Genomic DNA, 21,623 nt, shown 5'->3' with positions numbered 1-21,623 from the left:
TCGCCCGGCTTATTTTTTTGTATTTTTAGTAGAGACGGGGTTTCACCGTGTTAGCCAGGATGGTCTCGATCTCCTGACCTTGTGATCCACCCGTCTCGGCCTCCCAAAGTGCTGGGATTACAGGCTTGAGCCACCGCGCCTGGCCCAATTAACATGTTTATGAACTTTGTTGGAGCCTCTGACATCTATTATACTAAATATGACATCTATGATAATAAAGCCTTTCTGATAGCCTAACAAGTCTGTTATCTTTGCTTCTTTCTAACTTCATTGTCAGATAATATTATCAGACATTTTTCTCAAGAAAACAAGAAGAAAAATTAAGAAGAAACCTACCCCTCTTAAACTTTGTTCATCATGAAACATGTGTGTTTCTGCGCTTCCCACTGGACTGCAGAGAAAAGCTCAACTGGAGACTCACATTGTTTTCTGAACACATGGGCACGTCTCTAGATGCCTGCATTTGAACACTTATGTAACTTTACTGGGATGTAATGGTTTTCTGAACACATGGGCACATCTCCAGATGCCTGCATTTGAACGCTTATGTAACTTTACTGGGACGTAATGGTTTTCTGGTTATTATGCACAGCAGCGTGTTAAACTCACAATTAGTTAAGTGTGAAGTCTTCTGCTGTAGCATTTAAATATCGTATTGCTCTAAACAGGAACACCACATCTTCCCAAAAGCTCCAATACTGTGGTGGGGGAGAGTGAGGTGAATAAGGGTACTATATAGTATTCAGTGGTCTTGCTTAATTTTAATTTGTAACAGTGAATTATGTGGGGATGTCTTTTTGATATCTGGCTTCATCGTTTATAGTTGTGTGACCGTAAAATATATTACCTCTCAAACAGCTCCTTATCTGAAAATAGGGGATAATCATCCATTTCATAACCAATCTTTCATCGGGTTGTCATGAGGATTAAATGAGATAATATACACACAGCACTCACATAAAGCTTGACATTGGCACTGGGAGTGGTAAGCACACTCCATGAGTGATAGCTGTCACAAAAGTAAAGTTCTTCTGTGGTTAAAAGCTAGAAATAGAAAGCAGCTTTTATAGAAAATCACAATTTATAAGCAGTTTTTAAAGGTCTGGAATAAGAGAATAAACAGAAACCACTATTTCAGAAAAAAATGAAAAAACATTAGATGTTTCCCAAGATGTTGGGCAGGTCTGTAGTGATTTCTAGGGCTGGCAAAATAGCAACTACAAAATATATTCTCAGACCATCTGATCGTTAAGTGTTATTCGATGATGGGAATTATGAAGAATCCTACCAGGCATTCTTCCCTTCGGTGTCGACTGACAGAGCAAAGATCTACTCTCAGTGTCTTCTGTTGTAAAGCTGTTTGGGAAATGGCGACTCTGAACACATCATTGAATAAAATGGATTCTGTGGGCGGATGAACTTTTGTGCGAAACAGACAGCTGACATCAGTTGAGGAAGGAAGAACGGCAACCCTAAAATATCTGCAAAGAACAAGAATAAAACGGATTTCATAGGTACTTTAATTTTACCAGATTCACAGCTATCTTTTGAAATTATCTGCAAAGAAAGAAAATGAGGGATCATGGAGTTCATGATCAATCTAAAGTGTTGCTGCTATCACGGGTCCGTGCTCAGCTGCATAGATGCTCTGTTCTGAACCCACCCAAGCTGACTACGCCCCTGAGCATGCAACGGCCCAGCCTCCACTCACCACGAGACTGCAGCAAAGGCACATGATAGGAAAGTGAAGAGGAAGAAAATCCACAGGGCAGACGAATTTAACGTCCCACCTGCCCCATGTACAGCCAATTCCAAAATAAGTTATTTCTGAGCCTGGGAAGGTAGGAACACACTAAGTAGATACTGGTGACTTTATCCCACAGAATCCTCATCCTGAGTATTAAACAAGAGATGCTGATGATCACTTCCCAGGAATGGAATACATTATCCTACTAGAGAAAAAGAAAGGCTAAGTAGCATATTGTTAAGAAAATTTAAAACAGATGAAATAACAGTTCAAAAATATCACTGTCTAGCATCTCCAAAGTCTGAGATACGACAAACTGTTTTAAAAGAGTCTCTTGCCTTGCAAAATTCAGAGGAAGAGTTACAGAAAAACAATAACTTCTAATACTACTTTAAAGTGACTTTTCTGAGCACACATTATATGAAGACCCACAATTCTTAGAAACAGCTGAGGTAACTTCCTTTAAATCCCAGAAAGAGAATATCGCTAAGTCTATCCCTCCACCACCATTTCCAGGCTTGTCTAATCTGTATTCTAAAACATGTCTTTCTCCATTAGAAAAACTGTAATTCAAATGCAGAACTGAGGAATGTCATATTATTTTGTATTTCATATCAATACTAATTATGGAGATTCCACATTGAAGACCTAGTGGGCCTGAGGCCCACTGCTGTTGATTAAACAGCCTTAATAAGACACAGCTCACTGTCCCTGGGAGGCTGAAGATTCAGCAGAAGAAAATCTTTTCTCTGCTTTCGTGGAAAAGTAATAAAGAAGAAGTGTATTAGAGTGGCAATGGAGGGAAGGGATCTTCTGTTTCTCCAGCCATCACACCAGTGAAGCCTTCCGTACCAGCGGCCTAACCACTTAAGTGATTTAAAAATGTTTCCACATTTTAAAAGTGAGATTTTACACAGTTAAGAGCCAAATATACAAGGGAAAGAAGGCAAGGGTATGCTCTCTCTCATTCTGTTGTAGGGGTGGGCGCGTTGGGGGGGCATATCTCTACAACCTGGAGTCCAGCAAGCGACTCACAAAAATACCGTGGCTGTTGCCAACCAGAGGAAGCGTAAACTCTGTCTGTCACAATTAATAATCAAAAAATTAACTTTTGAAGTTGGGGAAAAAAAGAACAATTTTAAGACTATCTCATACTAGCTGTCATGTTTAGCAGTGTCATTATTTATGCCAAGGCTTTTACATATGGGTTTAAGGAAAGATTGCTATACGTGTCAGGAAGGTTCGCACCAACTAAACGCGTGTCTGCACACCAGCTGGGGAACCGAAGAGCAAATGTCTGCTCATTGGCTGGGCTGAGTACTTCACTGGTCCTACACCACACAGGTATCACCATGCCTCCAGAAGGGACTTGGTGACATCCTATGAGGTAAGTGAGAATGACTGTGATTGGTTTAGTTGAAGTAGAGCATATTGTAGGTGTACCCTTACAGTGAGTTTGAAGGTGTGTGTTCTTGGGATGTTCTGTAGTTTTCTCCTGAAGTTGTGTATTGTTTCTCACTGTTTATTGTTTCAATCCTGGTAGACTTGTCTTCTCCGTGATCTGCTTTACTAAAAGGCCATCAATGGCATGCTCCAACATCACAAGTTATTTACCGGTAGGGAGAAGTCACAGATTATATCAAGCCAGTCTTCCTGGACACTGCTGACTGGTGTTTTTCATCTCAGGCCTGGGAAGCAGGCTGTCTGTGTTGATCTAGGCCCTTCTACGTGATGCCTGCTCGCCTCACTGATCTCACTAATGATGTTGACAGCCCACGCCTTGATTCAGGAAGTTCTCTAAGCTCACTCTCTTCCTAGAATCCTATCCTACCTCCAATTTTGATGCTTGTCAACACATTAAAATCTACTATCTCACCTGGGCTCGGTGGCTCATGCCCGTAATCCCAGCACTTTGGGAGGCCAAGGTGGGAGAGCCCAAGGAGTTCAAGACCAGCCTGGGCAACCCAGTGAGACCCCATCTTTACAAAAACAAGAAGAAAGAAATCCACGATCTCTATTCTTCTTTGTTGAGTACATAATCTCTATCTAGTTCTTTTTCTCTTAGATCCAGTTTCTTCTTTCTGATGATTATTGGAATGTTAGGAGGTGAATTTACAAGTAACTCTGTAGGAAAAACATGAAGGACTCTTAAATTTATTCTATTAAAAGTCCTATCACTAAGGAATATACTCTATCATTAAGGAAAACATTCACCTGGCTGGGTATAGAGTCTTGGGGATCATCCCTCAACAGCTCTTTTTAAATTTCCAAAGCCTTACAATGCATATTCAAAATATTATTAAAATCCACTTGTTACAGGAAGTTTCAATGCAGAGTGGACATGTATATTCTGGATTCTATGTCTGACGTGCTAAGTCGAAATCTGGATTCTTCCTGGTACTGTCCAGCCATGAGCCCTTCAGAGTCCCTGAAACTCTGATGTCAGAAAATGTTAATGGTGGCATCTAAGACTTCCAGACTTATCTGTCATAAGATTTTTAGGCTTATCTGTCAGGAAACAGTCTCTAAGCAATGGACTGTGTAGAATTATGTCATCAATTTGTTGGGATTCTTGGTTTGATGAAATGAAATAACTTTAAGAACTCACTGGTCACAGGGAAGTAAATGCTTGATGATGAAAACATACATGTAGCATGACAAAATGTTTGACTGGCAATGTTGTACTGATACATTAAATTTAATCACTACATTTTAATGTAAAAGATTAGAAAATTCCTTAAACAACAGTAGTAACAATTACACAATAACAAAAGTTTTACTCCTATTTCAATCAAATTCCAAAACAGCATAAAATAGTATTTCTGGTTACAAAAAAAAGATTAAAAGTCTTGGCTTCTACTGTTAAAAAGAATCAGTTGAATAAGAATTAAAACTCAATAAGTCTTCCTCACATTTTCCTTTTTATCTTTGTCTGCCATTCATTCAGACATGATCAGCCCTGTTATGTCTTTTCCATATCTTCATTTTGATGAACTGCATGATTACAGTGTAAAATTCTCTTACATGGAAATTTTTAAGTTCCTCAATTTGATCTTCACTGATTTTACTTACACTTTTGAAGTATGAGGTATCAAGAAGGCATGAAGGTTTCGGAGCTGTGCTATAATCACCATGAAACTTGAACTTTTTGCATTGTATCTGTCAAAAGAGAGGCTAAATGAAGTCAGGAATCACCACAGGCCGCTTGCCCCGCACAGATGTCAGAACTGCTCCTTTCCCACACACGTTCCTTACCTGAGTCCTATCTGAACCTGGGCGGTCTCCACAATGGCTACGTCCTCTTCACTGTATGTGACATCTTCAATTTCACTAGGCCTATATGGACAGGGAGTAGATGAACAGTTAATTAATGGGGTTACTAATTGTTATGGTTACAGTTTGCCACTTACCGTTCTGAATGAAAATCCGAATTAACAGCACTCCTATGCCCTCCCAGTGGAACTGATCCCAGTGAAAGCTTACTGTTTTAGAGGCTCTTTTCAAGAAGAGTTCGCCTCTGGGCTTTAGGGCAAAGCCTCTCTGATGACTACTTTCCTTATTACTAGAAATATACCACATCCTAGAGACATTCCAGGCTTTCAGAAATACACATGAGAAGCTTCATGTGCCAAACAGAGTCTGGTGAATTCTTCCAATATTCCCATTAAAATCAAGGTTTTTAAATTTTAAAGAGGGTCATTTGCCTCTGGGTACACCAATCTGTTTATCATTTCCATGGCAAAGTCATTTTTGATATACTGAAATTTTCAGCCACATCACTTCTTTAACGGCTAAAGTCCTTACTAAGCCAAAGAGTGGACTAATGGTAGCAGTCCATTTACAGCATATAACCCACACCCACGGCGAAGGAGATTTGCTGGAGCTACAAGCACCCCTGCTGAATCCTTACTGTTTCACAAAAGCTTCATAGACCCCACTGTCTCCAGCCACAGACTCATCAGATACAGCAGCCGACACACAAGTGGTTTTCTCCCCAAGCAAGTGGATCACTCTTCTTTTTGGTAATGATTTTTCCACATCTATGGAGGGGAGGGTGAGAGCTCTAATCAGAATGTCTTATGTGGAAAAGTTAAGCATTAAATACATACACAGTTTGGTCATGAGCAATCCAAAATAAGATATCCTTCTGGGAGTCAAGGATGTTAATATTCAAATCTACAGATGCAAACAATTCAAGGCACTATGACTTATAAGATTCCTGGGACGCCAGTTATTTCAGTCATTACTTGGAAGAGAATATGGTTTTTCTTTGTCCTGAAATATTTTAAGGGAAGGGATGAATTACACAAATTCTCACTGGTCCTTAGTCTCTTTCTTTCAAGCATTCACTGTAGTTTTCATATATTCAGGAATAGGAAATGATCTATGTCCCTCAAGGTGACATTTCTATCACAGAGAGCTTCTAGCTACTCAATGGATACGTTTCCACCTCTTTTGCTCTCCCCTTCTCTCCACATGCCATTTTCTACATCTCCTGTGCTACTATTCTAACAGAAATTAAGAAAAAATGTCTTTGACTTACAGGAACTCCTCACCAGCCAACACCATGAAAAAACGTTTTGTGCTACTGAATCTTTAGCACCAATGGTCACTTAACTTTTATCTTAACTCATATTCATACACCAGCATCCTGCAGTGAGCAAGGAGCATTCATTTAAGGCTGTGCTCTGTACTGTAATAAGCTGCAAGCCTGTGGTGCTCTTTCATCCTCCAGTGAGCGAGGGTGAGCGCAGGGATCTGTATTGGTATGCATTTCGGCCCCCTTCTGAGTCGTGACTTTACATCTTGTTAAGATGTTTAAGTTTTAAGGCTTCAGATTACAGGATTGATTGCTGCATTTTCCCTTTTATTTCTGGCAGTGGGAATGCTTTTTCCTTGATGATGAAGTGCCTTCTCTCTGCCCACCCCCCTTTGTGAGGGGTGAAGGTGATGACATGATTTATTGATTACCCCCAGGAATAACCATAGCAGCCTGAAATTGACTTTGACAATGACAGTGACTGACTGTGGAAGGCCTTCATAGTTATCCCAACGTGGTTGGTGTCATGCAGCAGGGATTGGCACTGGAGAGCAAAGTTTACATAAAAGGGACTTGACTTTACCTGCCTAAGCCTCTAGAGCACTGAGGGAGATGACAAACGTCCCTGATAGGGAGCCATCACCCCCACATGCAGGGCAGATGTCCCCTGAAAAAAAGTGCTGGTGACCTGAAGATAATTCATCTTTCTTTTTTTTTGAGACAAGGTCTCACTCCTGTCGCCTAGGCTGGAGTGCAGTGGTGCAATCTCAGCTTGTTGCAGCCTTGACATCCTCCTGCCTCAGCCTCCTGGGACCACAGGTGTCCACCACCGTGCCCAGCTAATTTGTGAGAATTAGTCTTTATGGTTAAATGCATGCTGTCACTTGTTTTTGGACATGCAACTGAATATTATCTGCAATCAAAGTTCTTGGATGTATTTTCTCTTAGGGTAACTTTTTAACAGCAGTTTTCTAATATATGCATTTAAAAAGTTAAAAACTGTTTCACAAAAGATTCAGAGATACCTGTCTCCAGCCACAAACTTTTCAGACACAGCAAGACCCAAGTGTCAGGAAAAAGGCATGGGCCAACCAGAGACATTTGCAAGACAGGACTCCCAGACCTCAGGATTACTGGGTGGGTGACAGACTTTAGGCAACTTTTTCCCTCATCACTCTCTCCCTTCTTCTCCAGCATCCAGCCTCACTTACTGCCCCTCCAAACTGACTGAACATTAGAAGTGGTCAGTAGATACCACTCCAAATATAGGAAGAGCAAAACTAGCTTGAAGGGTCAAGAGATGTAAGTTCAAAGCACAGGATGGAACACTGGCACAGAGAACATTTCACTTTCTTCTCTTTCTTCTTCTCATAGCTTTCCAAAGTTTATGGTAAGAATTGTGTTTAGCCAGAGTTTATTACTTATCATCATCACTGTCACAGAGTACTAATAATTATCAAGAACTGTGTGCTGAGTGCCAGACATGTAACACACACACACACAGACACACACACACCATACTCCTTCCCAGAAGCAGTGGTGAAGGCCCCACACGGCTTTCTGTTTCTTTGGGGCCATTACCTATGCACCATTCCCCTGGTTATTTTCTTTGTGGTTATTTCCATAACCTGTTACTTGTAGCTTTGCCATCTGCCCGGGAGGGGGCGCACAAACCACACAAATGTCTCATGGGCCCTCCCTCTGCCCCAGGCCACTGGCAGGGCACAGCACTTGGGTCTTCAGTATTTGAAACCACAGAAACATGGTGGATTTGTCAATGTCTTTAAATATCTGAATTGGCCAATCGATTACTTAGAATTCTTAGGACCATACATACAAATGAAAATGCTTCTAGGAACAGGAAAAGAGCACTTCTAAAGAGCCCTGCCCTCTTTTGTGTGGTCAGTAAAACATGTAGCTATGAACAGGACTCCTCTAGACTAGCACAGGGGCTTTTATTTCACATTCTGTCTCAAGCTAGCTCTGGAACAGATCCTCCTCCTCAGACCAACAGTGATCATCTGCCAGCAAGAGTACCATCTTGTGCTCTTTACAATCACATCTAACATATTCAAAGTTCCTGCCTTGCAAAGGAAAACAAACAAACAAAACATTATATTTTTCCTGTTTCTGTCTTTTTGAATACAAACGCAGGCCTAAGAACTCCAATCTCTAGTAATCTCTTCCCGGGGCTGCAACAGTCCACCTGGCCAGAAGGTGGCAGGGTAATACCATACACTGCAACCTGCTGCTCCAAATTAACTTTTGCCAGAAAAGGAGAGTCTGGCTTGAAACAAAAACTGTATTTATATAGAATTCCCTCAACAATCTAAACACTGAACCTTGGTACTAATTAGCTAGTATGTTAATTGCCTTGGTTTTAATCTGTTTTAGGCCAACTTTTAAAAGACAATCCTCTTTGCCTTGCTATTTCAGAACCGGAATCTATTTGGAAATATGAAATGGGTTCACAAAATACGTTCCTCGTCAGCTACCACACACAGAGTGTCTCTGGACAACTGAACAGGTACTAAATGATTAATTCTATTAAATAGGGAAGGTGATTTTTATTTGATAATGAAAAATATCTAGGTATATAAGTAAAAACTCCTTCTTAAATGAAGCCAAAACGATTACTCAAAAGAAAGGGAAGGGGAATCATACCCTTTTGTTTATATGGAAAAATAACCCTCCAATCATCCTCCTTAAAATCACCAAGAGGGAATACATGAAAGCAAAGGGCTGCATTTACCTGCAGTTCCTTCATATAATGGCTCACCAGCACATTCATTAAGGTCTTTATCCTCTGAAAGAGACTGGGAGGCTCCTCCTGAATCAGAATCCAGCAAAATCTGATTTTCGACAAGGCCGATATCTGCAAAATGGCTACTCAATTCACAGTCTTCAAAGTCAGCAGAGAACTGATGGAGAGAGGCATCATGAGAAGACAAGGGAAACGTGCCTTCCAAAACCAAGGGAGAGCCTGGAGGAGACAAGGAGGAAAGGGAGGACCTCGAGGACAGGGAGGCCACAGACTTGGGGGCCTCAGCCAGCGGAGGAGTGTGGCCTGTTGCTGCAGCTGCCACCCCACAGAGTCCACTCTGGCCAGGCTGGCTGGGGGACTTGACCACCTCGTTTTCATGGATGGTGGTAATGGGTCCGGAAGGAATGTAACCGCTTTTCTCTTGCAGAAGGAAGTCCAGTTTATACTGATAATCCACATCTATCTGATCACTTTGACTGCTGTAATAGAGTTCAGTGGAACTGAGGGAGTTGAGTGACCCTCTGCTGGAGGTGTTCAGAGAGCCCCGACTTGATGCCAGGGAACCCAGGCTGCTCCCAGATGACATGGACAGGGTGCTGGCAGAGAGGCTGAAAGATGAAAAGCACACACCATAAAATCTGCTACAAAATGGAAAACCTATCACAATCCCTACTGGCTCCTTCAGATCTGCAGAGGGAAGAAACCTGCTAAAGAATGGAATCAATGGCCAGGGACAGAGGAAATCCCTATCACGGCCACGTGTCAGTTAACAACCAGGTCGAGTTCTGAGAAATGCATGTTAGGTGATTTCATCACTGTGCAAACATCACAGAGTGTACTTACACAAACCGAGACGGTACAGCCCACTGCACACCCAAGCTATAGGGTGTAGCCTATTGATTCCAGGCTGTTCACAGAGTGTACTTACACAAACCGAGACGGTACAGCCCACTGCACACCCAAGCTATAGGGTGTAGCCTATTGCTCCCAGGCTGTGTGTGCAAACATCACAGAGTGTACTTACACAAACCTAGATGGTACAGCCCACTGCACACCCAAGCTATAGGGTGTAGTCTATTGCTCCCAGGCTGTGTGTGCAAACATCACAGAGTGTACTTACACAAACCTAGACGGTACAGCCCACTGCACACCCAAGCTATAAGGTGTAGTCTATTGCTCCCAGGCTATGAACATGCACAGTAGTTGCTGTTCTGAATACTGTAGGCAATTGTAACACAATGGTAGTATTTGTGTATCTAAACATAGCTAAACTAGAAAAAGCATGGTAAAAATACAGTATTATAATCTTATGGGACCACCATCATATATGCAGTCTGTCCTTGACAAACAGTCATCATGTGGCACATAACTGTATACCATGTCTATGCTTCTTCACTAACCTTTTCAGCCTTGCTCTCCAAATATTCTTTAAGTAGCTAGTAGCACTATTAAACATTATCCTCCTTTTGCAAAAATAAAAAGAATCAAATACTTGCTGATAAGTTTATTTGCACAGACATCTAGAAGCCACTTTGTGATTAAAAAATATTGAAAGAAAAAAAAGAGAAACAGGGCAAAAACATTAATGTAGATTTTTATTTTTTTTTTAAAAAAAAGCTTTTTATTTTTAGAGAAAAGAAGGCAAGCTAATAAAAAGAAAGAAGTCACACAAAAGACCCTTGGTTTCGCTCACCTTTCCTCTTTGTGTGTGAATGTGAGGAGTGAATTTTTTTATAAGGAAATCTATGGCCATTTTAAGGCAAAACTCCCCCATTTTCCCTTTTTAAAAAATGGGGCAATGGGAAAAATGTGTTATTTTCCTAAGTGTATTGACAGCTAAAACATATCTTCTTTCTATAACGTATTTCAAATGTATTCCAAATATGACACTGGGTTCATGAAAAAGAAAATGTGACTTTAAATCTGATCACTCAAATATTAACTGTACTAGTATAATGATTTTATTTACTTTTAAGTAGTTGGAAATAAAGTGAAAAGTAATCAGAGATGAACAAGAATATGCCTGAATGTATTCAGAGAAAAGTTTTCCCCTCAGAAATCTGATAAGCTCACCTTTTAAGTTGTGAATGCAAATAAGTAGTTAATCTAGTAGTTTCTTCAAGTTTCTGTAACAGCTCTTTTCTTCTCTCTTCCAATCTCAATCTAGGAAGAAAAAAATTATTTTCAAATGATTGTAACAAAATATGAAAACTGAAAGAAAAGAAAGATTCTTTTTGTACAAGCATTACAGATCACAAGGGGAAAATGTGAATGGGCTCCACAGACAGAAAACAGGACACTCAGCAAGGAGTGTCGGAGGCAGAGCTGCACACAGCCAAGCTGAAGAATGGGGACAGAGCGTCATGCCCAATCACCAATGTCACTGAGAATTTAAAATTGCTGGTAGTCTAGAATCTTTTTAAATGGGTAAATAACATGGTCCTTTGAGTTGGGGAAGAAGATTGAGGAGGAAACAACCAAGAAAACAAAAAAACTAAACAAAGACTAAGAATCCTGACACAGATCTGTGACTTGGGAACCCTTTCCTAAAACATTTCACAGCAATAGTAAAGGTCACCCTAAATACCGAATTTAGTAACGCTTGTTCCAACATAATATTTGGCGATAACATTCCCAACCCTAATTTGGTAAGAATTTCAGCAATTAAGAAACAATTTTAGTCCACATTACCACTGTGGGCTAATTTGGGCTCAACTGTTTAAGGAAGAGGATGAGCTAAAAGTGATTTCCCTTCCAACCCATAGCACATCTCATTATCTGTGTCAGATTATCATAAAATTTCACCCATACTCAGCTGCAAAAGCTTTTTTTTTTTAAAATTAGAATACAGCATTATAGAACTGTATACTTGAATAGTAAGTCATTTTAGAATATACTACGTACCCAGGGATTTATGCAACTAAGAGTCTGTGTAAGGATAGCCTATGTCATATGAAGGTCTTTAGACATCATTGAAATACACTAGTTCAGAGTAGTGAGCAGCAGAATGGAATTCAGGAAAAGGGCATCTGGGTTTCTAATCTTGATTTGCAGCTTACTAGCTGCAGATCCTTGGGTAAGTCACTGAATCAAGGGTCTTCCTTTTCTAATCTGTCAGACGGTGACTATAATTCCCCTGTGTCTCCCTGGTAAGGCTGTTAAAGAGATGTATGGGAAAGTACTCGACAGAGAAGAAAAACAAATCTGACTTGTTTAAAGCCTCCGCATGCCCTGCAAAGTGGGATATAGAAATTAGCCACTTTTCTTTGGAGAAAAATAAAATTTCCTTAATTTTGAATCTCTTTGAAATGTGATATATGTTTCTGGCAGTAAGGAAACATGCCCGTATTTTGTTTATAGGTATCTATCCCTTTGATGTGTCAACAACGCTATTCCATTGTATGTTACACTAAAAAAGTAATTCTTGCCATTTTCTTTAATACTTCAAAAGCGTGATAAATTCTTAATTCATGGCTTTCAAAGGTGTATTTTTAAAAGCAGCAGTCATTTTTAAAATCTTTCAAATATAAATAAAAACTCAACAAGGAAAAAAGTAATATGAAGTAGACTAACTGAAGTAAAAGGTGCACAAAGGTCTGAAGAAAGCCCCAAACTCTACTAAAATCCATGTCTTCTGAAACAAGAGAAACACTTTGGAAGTAAGTTTTAAAACTCAATATTGCTTTTATTAAAATGAAGCCTTTTCCTAGTGCTTTCAGGGGGCATCAGGATGACATCAGAATGTGACCCTGAGCCACACTTTCAGTGCTGCCCCTCCCCCATCACTAGGGAGCGTCCTTAGCCTTCTCCAGGTGATGCTCAGCAGCTGCTCTTTCAGCCCTTTAATGTCTGCTTTGAACTACAGGTGCCTGTCTTTGTGTTCTTGTTCATATTTCCCACTTGGCTCCTACAATCCCAGAAGGCAGACACCAGCCCTTTCTCCCTGCAGTGCAGGGTGCACTGGCCAGTCCCTCCGTTCTTGCTGGTGCTGAGATGAAACCTTCCCCGGGATGAGCATGAGGAAGGCACTGGGGAGAGGCACAGAAACCCTCCTAGTGGGCCACAGTTTGTCTCTGATGTTATCATCAAAGCCTCTCCTAGTGACAGCCCGAAGTCTTCCTCAGAATCCAGGTGTATTGCATGTGAAACGCCCTCCCCACCTTCCCCATAACCAGGGGTTAGAAGAAACTGCAGACATCAGTGCTCTCAAAAGGGTGCATACCTGTCTCTCTGAGTTCTTCTCCAACTCCTGCCTGTTGGTCTGCTGGATGAGAAAGGGTTTCCTCTACTTGGCCCTTAAAAGATTCCTCCCCCTGGCCCAGCTGTTCCACATCCCCTTTCAAGCTGCCCTTTGTGAAGTATGGGCCTTCACACCTGCCCGTCTCTGCCCTGAGTGCCCTGCAGGAGAGAAGCACAGCCTGGCTTCTCCTGAACTCAGAAGTCTGCACCTAGGGAAAATGTCATGTCATCTGTAGAAGTAGGAAGTCCCTTTTCCATTCAAAACTAAATGACACTCATGTCCCCACCTACTTGCTTTAAAAATATTTTCAGAAGCAGTGGCAAAATCATTCAAATAATTAAGAAACAATTAAAACGTCTTGGCAATTACAAGGCAAATCTCCAACATTTGTGAGAAAACAAGGGGCAATGTTAAGATCTTACCAGCTATAGAAAAGCATAGAGTTTAAGGAATTTCAATAACTGCATGGAAAGAATATGAAAGATGCCTAGAAACACCTTCCCTGCATGGTATTTTTCATTTGTGAGCAATTTCTCTTTTGGCCTAACGATCCTCCACCATGAGCACCTCTTTCCCACCACCAGGTGGCGAGCACGGTCGCTGCCATCAGGCCCAGTAGGCGACACTGCAGCCCTGCAGGGGCAGGAACAGAGCCGGTCCGGGGGCTGTAGGATCACTCAGAGACCGAAAATTCAGGTGCATCTAGCTCCTTCAGAGACCAACGTTCAGCAATGACTCAGAATCTTGCCAGAGGTCACCCCTGAAATAATGGGGAACCCCAAATATAAGTGGAAAACAGGAAAATGTTGGAGGACACGGCAGGTAGCTTTCTTTGACAGTCATGTAGGTGCCAAGAAGAAAAGGAAGGATTTGGGGTTGGTGGCACACAATCTGATCTATGAAGAAAGTGAGTTTCACCCAGCAAATCCTACTTCCTAAAAGCAGCTCTGGCCAACCCCGCTTTGACACGAGGAGACACTGCTGGCAAGGGCATTCTCCTCCCTCTTAAACTCCCAGAGTCAGTGCAACAGCAGCAGTGAGCAGAGCAGAAGCCCACACACAGTAGGAAGACACGAAAGGGTGAAACCATAAGAAAAATGCCAGAGCATGGGGGAATAGAAAGCAAAACCATGAACAGCAACAACAAAACCCAAAGCCAGATGAGGTTGTATCTATTTGGGAAAGAAGGATTCAGTGTTCCCAGTGGTGGTAGGTTCTGCTCTTCTGGACACGTGAAATACTGAGTCACTTTGGGCATCCCAGGATAGGAGTTAGAAAGTTTTAAGTTGATCAAGCGAGAATGTCTGAGTCCTGCAACCTTCGATGGCAAAGTAAGTATGAGGATTCGCCTTTGGCCGTAGACACTGATAAGGAAACTAGCATCCACTTATTTGGAATAGTAAACGACCTGGCTCTTCCAGGTAACTCAGAAAGTCAACATACTGCATATATAAATTCCATGTTTCCCTTCCTGCCAACATCCAGTCATGGGAGACAGGGCCAAGCCACTTACTCCCCAGATGACACAAACCCAGTGTCTCACTAAAGAGATCTCGCTAAATAGACAATTTTTTGTATAAGTATCTTCTAGCTCCTCTTCCTAATGAGTTCAAGCCTACTGTCTCTGGTGAGGTTTGGGTTTTCGTTAAAAAATAAATAAATAAAAAAGGAAAAAGCCTACTATTTCTGCTGGAATTTTGAGCTACTGTGTGTGTGCAAATGGTACTTAGGAAAAAGTCAAAGTTTAGGTTCTTAGGAACAAACTGTTATTTTTTAACGTTATATCATTAGGCATTTTTTGGAAGCTCTACTCCTAATTAAAAAGGCAAGCAAGATACCACTTCAATAAAAGCTGATTGAGACAAACAAATATGCTTTCTTTCTCTGCCAGAACAAATCTGTTTGTAAGTCCTTCCTAGATTCACCTACTACAAAGTAGAACAGCTGAGATGGGCGTGGCACATTAGACACGTATGATTACATAAAATTTTATTAAGTGCTATGTAGTAGTATGAAACATCATTGCTTTTATAAACGGGCCACATAAAGGCTACCCGTTTCATCATAGCTACCGAAAATCAGTAGCTAGAAACTTTAGGTATACAAATTTAGACATATCAGGGTAAGTCAGAAAAACAACAACAACAAACCAAATTAATTCTCCTTGCCTTCTTACTCCTTTTGTTCCTTTTGGTCTTTGTCAGATGGGGCCTTGCTTTGCCGGCCTGGCTGATACTTCCCTTAGGCTGACCCTTCAGTCAGCAAAATTAGACAGAAAAGCCAGAACAAGAAGGGAAGAAAAGAAGGGGAAATGGAGGCAAAGATGAGAATCATTAAGAGGGTAGAAGATTATAGTTCAGAGGCTTTTCCTTTTGATACGTTTTCATGTTCCCTACAGCTACGACACTGAGGTAGCGTGTTACCTTGATCAACATTTTAACCCACAGAAGTCAACTCCACTAAAATGGTTAACCTTGGGATGGGTGAGTCCCCATGCTAACACCTAACTGGGAATGTCAGAGACTTTTTCCTCTCTCCCTCCCCCTGCTTTTCAAATGTTTTGATACTATGTAGACATGCAATCCTAAACATTTATTGAGGACAAGGAATTAGAAGGCAGGAAGCCAGTAATTTTTTTTTTTAAGCAACTGGATTATGACTGGGTGTTTTAAACTTACTTCCAGGTCACTTGAAATTATATCGATGTGAATTTCGTTCCCATTACTCTGAAACAGGCACTGCTCTTTACTGGCTGGCCTAAAGGATGTATATGCAGCGGTTCTCAAGGGCTCTCTGGTCTGTCCTGCAACAGGCATCCAACCCTTTCTGCCATCAAGGCCTGGACACAGGCTCCTAGGCAGATGTGTTCATGTCAAACCGACACACAGAGGTCCCCTCACTTAACATTCCAGCTTATCTGTTTACAGAACTGGATTTTTTAAGATGAAATAATCAACTCACACCTTCCCACAGAAAGATGGGACAATTGCCTACAGTATTTTCCTTTACAGTTTCACCTGCTTCACAGGAGGGCTGCAACTGACAAACAAAATGCAAGTGAGTACGTTTTGACCTGTTAGGATATCACAGGGAGGAAGCTGTCTTTTCCTTGTGAAATGAATAGGAATAAACTTTTGCATTCTTGTGAGTAATAAAACCCAGAATAGGATGCTTCAGTGGCTCTAACAGTCTAGATAATTTTTCTTATCAGAGTGCAATAGTTTATAGCTATTGTTATCAGACTTCATCAATGATGTACATTCCTGGTTTCATGTAAGCATTCCTTAGTTATTCAACATCTGTCACAGGTTTTGCACGTTCCTAACAAACACAGAACTTATCCTGTGGGGCATTAGGATGGCGCGCTTTACTGCTCTACAGAAAGTCCATTTGTGCTGTTTCTCAGTCCGCTAAGAACAGATGCAGTTGAGATTTCCAAACCCAGGGAAAATAGTATCCAGTTAAGCCACTCCCACAAGAGTTAAGCTGCCGTATTTCCCGAAGGAAAACAAACCTCTCGGCGAGGGCTCTGCTTGGTGCTCCCCTCACGGACAGCAACTCTTCCTCCAGCCGCTGCCTTTCGGCTTCTAGGCGTTCCAATTCATCTTGGGTACGTTTCTGTGGGGTGACGAACTGAAGCTCTTTCAAAAGTTCTTCTTTTTCATTAATCAGCATCAGTTTTTCCTTCTCAATATCCAGTGCCCCAGGCCAGGCCTCACTGTCCAATTTTGACAGTTCAATTTTTAAGTTGGCCATACTGAAAAAAAAAGATAAAAGAGGTATGCACATACTTAAAACTCCCGAGAAAGGTAAACACAGCCTAAGCCAAATTTGGGTTTGACACGCTGTCCAGATTTTCCTAACTTGACCTTACCAGAAAGGGGTGTGGTCTACTGGTGAGAGGCCGGAGTGGGAGCAGCAGCCTTGCACGCCAGTCTCTGGGCCTGACTCCACACTCAGCTGTCACTCACTTCTTTCCCCCCTCTTTAAAATGTGAGTGAGCACACCCAGTTATCTGACAAAAGGGTGAAGGCCAAGTACACAGAGGCTTCAAAAGGTGAGTGCTCTGGGGGCCACGAGAGAGGCCAGCCCTGACATGTGACTGCCTGTGTAGGTGACAGGAAAGAAGACTGGGGTGGGGGGGTTCCCTTTAAAAAAACTGAGGTGAATGATATCTGAGATGCCATCACTATACATTTTATTCCAATGTGTTTAGATGCTGTCCGCTAGTAAAATGGGAACCCCAGGCCAGGATGGACAGAGACTAGGGCATTAGTAAGTCAGGGAAGGAGAGGGCATCAAAGAGAGCAGTGGTGTGGCCAACTGGTATGAAAGCAGTTGGGCCGATGCAGTGGCTCATGCCCATAATCCAACAAGCAGGAGGATCATGGGAGGCCAGGAGTTCAAGACCAGCCTGGGCAACATAGCAAGACCCTGTCTCTACCAAAAATATTTTTTTAATTTTAAAAATTAGCCAGGTGTGGTGATGTGTGTGCCTGTGGTCCCAGCTCCTCGGGAGGCTAAGGTGAGATCACTTGAGCCCAGGAGTTTGAGGCTGCAGTGAGCCATAACTGTGCCATTGCACTCCTGCCTGGGTGACAGAGCAAGACTCTGGGAGTCAGGGGTTGATCCATCAAGGCTCCCCCATCGGAGGGCGCAAGGCCCTGGGAGAGAGAGTCAGGGGTTGATCCATCAAGGCTCCCCCATCGCCAAAAAGAAGGGGCAGGGCTTGGCCTTCTCCCGTTCACATTCTCCTTAAGTTGCACGTGAGTCTCCTCCCCATCAGTGCCCCGGCTGGTGTACAAGCCATTTACTGAGCAGTCACTGCACCGACACTTTATACATTATTGTGCTAGCCCCGTGGTTCCTCTGTACACAGCTATTTGCAGGCAGCATACGGTGGACCTTCACTAGTACAGGCAGCTGGTGTGACACCACTGGAGCGACAACAGGTGCTGAAGTGATGCGGACAGGTACACGAGAAGGAGGAGGAAATGCACCAAAGGCAAATCTCACTGGTTCCATAATTTTGCCTGACCCCAGATTTCTCTTATGTCGAGAGCTTCATCACACTTGGTAGAGTCAACATTACTCCTGACTCAGTACGAATGTCCTAACCACCCGAGTCAAATAACTTGCTACGTGGCACTGTGAAGACAATCAGGACATGGTTCTTTGGACCATAAGGACAAGAGCTCAGTGAACTATGAACTCCACTGATGTTTGCACATGGAATTTATGTTTCTACAGAAAAATGTTGGATGATTACTTTGGATATTGTTATAGTACACGCCAGAATATGAAAAATAGAAAAATAATTTTTTCCCATTTTCATGGGAGAATTTGTAGAAGGCAAGAGAAAAGGTGAATGAAAAACATAATCAAGAGCAAAGATGGAAGTAGATCCATACCTTTGTGTGATGAGTTTCTTGTTCTAATTAAAAATAAAATTGCCATCTTAGACTGGCACTGGGTATGCAGTGTACTTCTGATTTTCTCCCACTGTCTGCACTTATGATAGATGTAACATCAGCTATTCTTCAGCTTTAACCACAAAACCATAAACAACTGTCTCAACATACTAGAAAATTAATCATCAAAATGCTAAATAAGCATGATATTATTAGCTTCATTAAGCACATAAAACAAGGGCTGGAGGAGAAAACAGATTTCAGAGAAACACAGCCTGCCTCTTTACTTATTCAGAATTGAGGGGGAAAAAGCATTTTCAACATATGCATAAGCGCTTGAGATTCACCTTCTCATCAGCATCACTAGTAACTTTAAAACAAAACCCTAAATGGCATGGCAATGCAACCAAGTGGGGAAAAACCAATGTCTGAAGTTTTGATGTGATTGAATTAACCAACGGAACCAAGAACAACAACAGAATACAGGAAAAAGAGCCGCCTGTTTATTATTTGTGTGATCAGACATTAGGCAGGTCTTAAATTTTATTTTAGAAGGGATGTGCCAAATTTGGGGAGCAGAATATGAAGAAGCACCTAGGAAGAGAAATGCGATGTGAGCTCCAGATAAAATTAACTTAGAAGTCAAAGGAGGGGTGAAAGCTGAAGTTGATCCATGGGAAGCAGAGTCAAGCCCGAAAGAATGCAGGGGCATAAGGCCCACTTCTCCAAGACTGCTTCTGAGTAATGGCCATTCTCTTTCAGAAAAGCAGACCTAAATGATGGATTTTTCTACAGCCCAGCCCAGGTGGACATACAACAAGAGGACCACAGGCACTATCTACCAAAAGCTGGCACATCACTGGGCCACAAAACCAGAAGTTGATCCTCAATACTTATTGAAGGGAAGGCACTAATCTGGGCACTGAGAAGGGGATAATAAAGCCTAAACATTTTTCCTAACCTGAAGAAATTTAGAATCTGCCAGAGAAAATTTAAAGGCATTAAAATTAGCTGAGTAAATTGCTGTTCAGATTGACTAAGTGACTTGTTCAGGTTCACATGGTTAATAATTTGTGGAATGAAGTTTAGCTTTCTTTCAGGAAATGAGGAACCAAGTAATATTAAGAATACAGGTTACATAGAGGTGAATAGTGTATTTATTTTACTTTGTTAAAGCCAGATAACCTCTACGGACTATGGCTAATTGCTTTTAAATCATCACCAATAATAAGGAATATACTTCAATATCTGGTTCTCAGGTGAGCTTTTCATGATCATGGGGAGAAACACGATAAATTCCTGTTTCTTGCAGGACGACAATGCAGTTTTTCTCAATGTCCTCCTAAATAATAACCCAATAGCATTTTAAAGCTCTTATGAGGAAAATAATGAAATCAAATGCATCAGTATAATCCTTTCCCTCATAATAATGAGTTCTATCTTATAAAAAATATTTGAGTCTATCTACTAGATAAGGATGGTGAAGTCTCTTTTTTTGTTTTTGTTTTTTTTTGAGATGGAAGTTTCTTATGTCTCACTCCAGCAGAATCACAAAGTAAGAAAAAGATAGCACAGGGATTAAGAAAAGTTTATGATGTAAAAGAGAGAAATAATCTCTCTTTCTTTTCCCTAAAGTAAGTCGATTGGAACTGACACCTCAGCGCCTTCAAGGACATTAGCAGTAAGACTTCCCTTCAAATCAAAGGAACATACTTACTCGCCTTAGAACTCCTCAACAGCTATTTAGTCCTATACCTGAACCACCGTATCATATTTCCATCAAAGCAACCAATCGTCTCACTTTTAATTGAGAGTTAAGTATTGTACCAACTCAAAGCTTCTTTTTTCTCAGAAGAGAAGGGGGCAATTTCATTTCCACACTTCTCATTAATTCTCCCTGTTCTTTAGCCTTTGGTGGTGGGGAGAGCCGGGGGAAGAAAAGGTAGACCAGAGAGGAAGCAGCCCTTACACGCTAAAAACCCAAGGGTGGCCTTGGTAAGAATGTATGGGGAGTGCCCAGCAGATGTCACCGCAGAAGTAAAGATTAATTCTGGAAAAGGAAATGTTTGAGCCATGCACAAAACAGCTTCTCTGTCATTACCTTCTTTTGGCTTCTTCATACTGTAGGCTTAGCCTGACCTTTTCAGCTAAATTTGATCTACTTCTCACTCCAATCTAGTGGAAAAAAGGAAAAAAGTCAATTAACTCTGCTAATGAATGAAGTAAATTGCTTTTGTTTCTAGGAAGTATGTGTAATTGAAAAGTTAAAGAAGATGGTACTGAAATTGGGAAACACCAATTTAAAAAGACACTTATTTTATTGTCTCAGTAGGGGCAAAACATCTCTTTCAATTCAAGCTCATCTGTTTTTCAAAGACTCTAACATTATTTTCTCTACATGTTAAATTCAAGATAAAAAATATCCTGATATTGTAAATACCAAGGTAAATGTGTCTGGTATCTTAGAGTTTATGAAGGGTGTACAGGTCAATAAAATTTATGAACTGGAACTAATTTCTTTGCCTTTATGAGCCTAATTTCTAGCATTTAGCTTTCAACTGTACAAAATATAAACTAAGTTCAAAAATTAATTTTCAAATAGGTAAGCCCTACTGTTGATCTCTGTTTTACTTTCACATATTTCAAAGCACATATTTCACATATTTCAAAGCAGCATAAAAGAATATGAAAATAAATGGGAATGTATTGAGAAGTAAATACTTGCTAATGGCATCCCAAAATGGAGAAGGTAAAATAGTCAACAATAGCCAAGCCACATTAAATATTTAAATGGCAGATATAAATCACAGATTAAACATTTTAATATAATCAATTAAGATTTACAAAAACAAGTTTTCTTATTAGTCTTAAAAGGCATGTTTTTCTGTTTCTCATTGGCGTAATGTTTATTTGAAAGAACC

The 21,623-nt window shown here is 41.1% G+C and overlaps 1 protein-coding gene across 1 annotated transcript in view; it reads right to left on the bottom strand.

Annotated features, from left to right (window-relative positions):
* Window positions 1-21,623, bottom strand: part of WWC2 (WW and C2 domain containing 2) — a 125,810-nt gene that overhangs the window by 48,817 nt on the left and 55,370 nt on the right. The window contains exons 7-14 of the mRNA XM_012000136.1: window positions 20,804-20,877; window positions 16,806-17,048; window positions 11,125-11,214; window positions 9,040-9,659; window positions 5,658-5,787; window positions 5,003-5,083; window positions 4,820-4,906; window positions 1,289-1,481 (exon numbers count right to left, since the gene is read on the bottom strand). Coding sequence (XP_011855526.1) covers window positions 1,289-1,481; window positions 4,820-4,906; window positions 5,003-5,083; window positions 5,658-5,787; window positions 9,040-9,659; window positions 11,125-11,214; window positions 16,806-17,048; window positions 20,804-20,877 — 1,518 coding nt within the window. The remainder of the gene's footprint in view (window positions 1-1,288; window positions 1,482-4,819; window positions 4,907-5,002; window positions 5,084-5,657; window positions 5,788-9,039; window positions 9,660-11,124; window positions 11,215-16,805; window positions 17,049-20,803; window positions 20,878-21,623) is intronic.

The sequence above is a fragment of the Mandrillus leucophaeus genome, unplaced genomic scaffold (assembly GCF_000951045.1).
Source record: "Mandrillus leucophaeus isolate KB7577 unplaced genomic scaffold, Mleu.le_1.0 Scaffold62, whole genome shotgun sequence".
Classification (NCBI taxonomy): domain Eukaryota; kingdom Metazoa; phylum Chordata; class Mammalia; order Primates; family Cercopithecidae; genus Mandrillus; species Mandrillus leucophaeus.
This window is presented reverse-complemented; position numbering and strand designations above follow the sequence as displayed.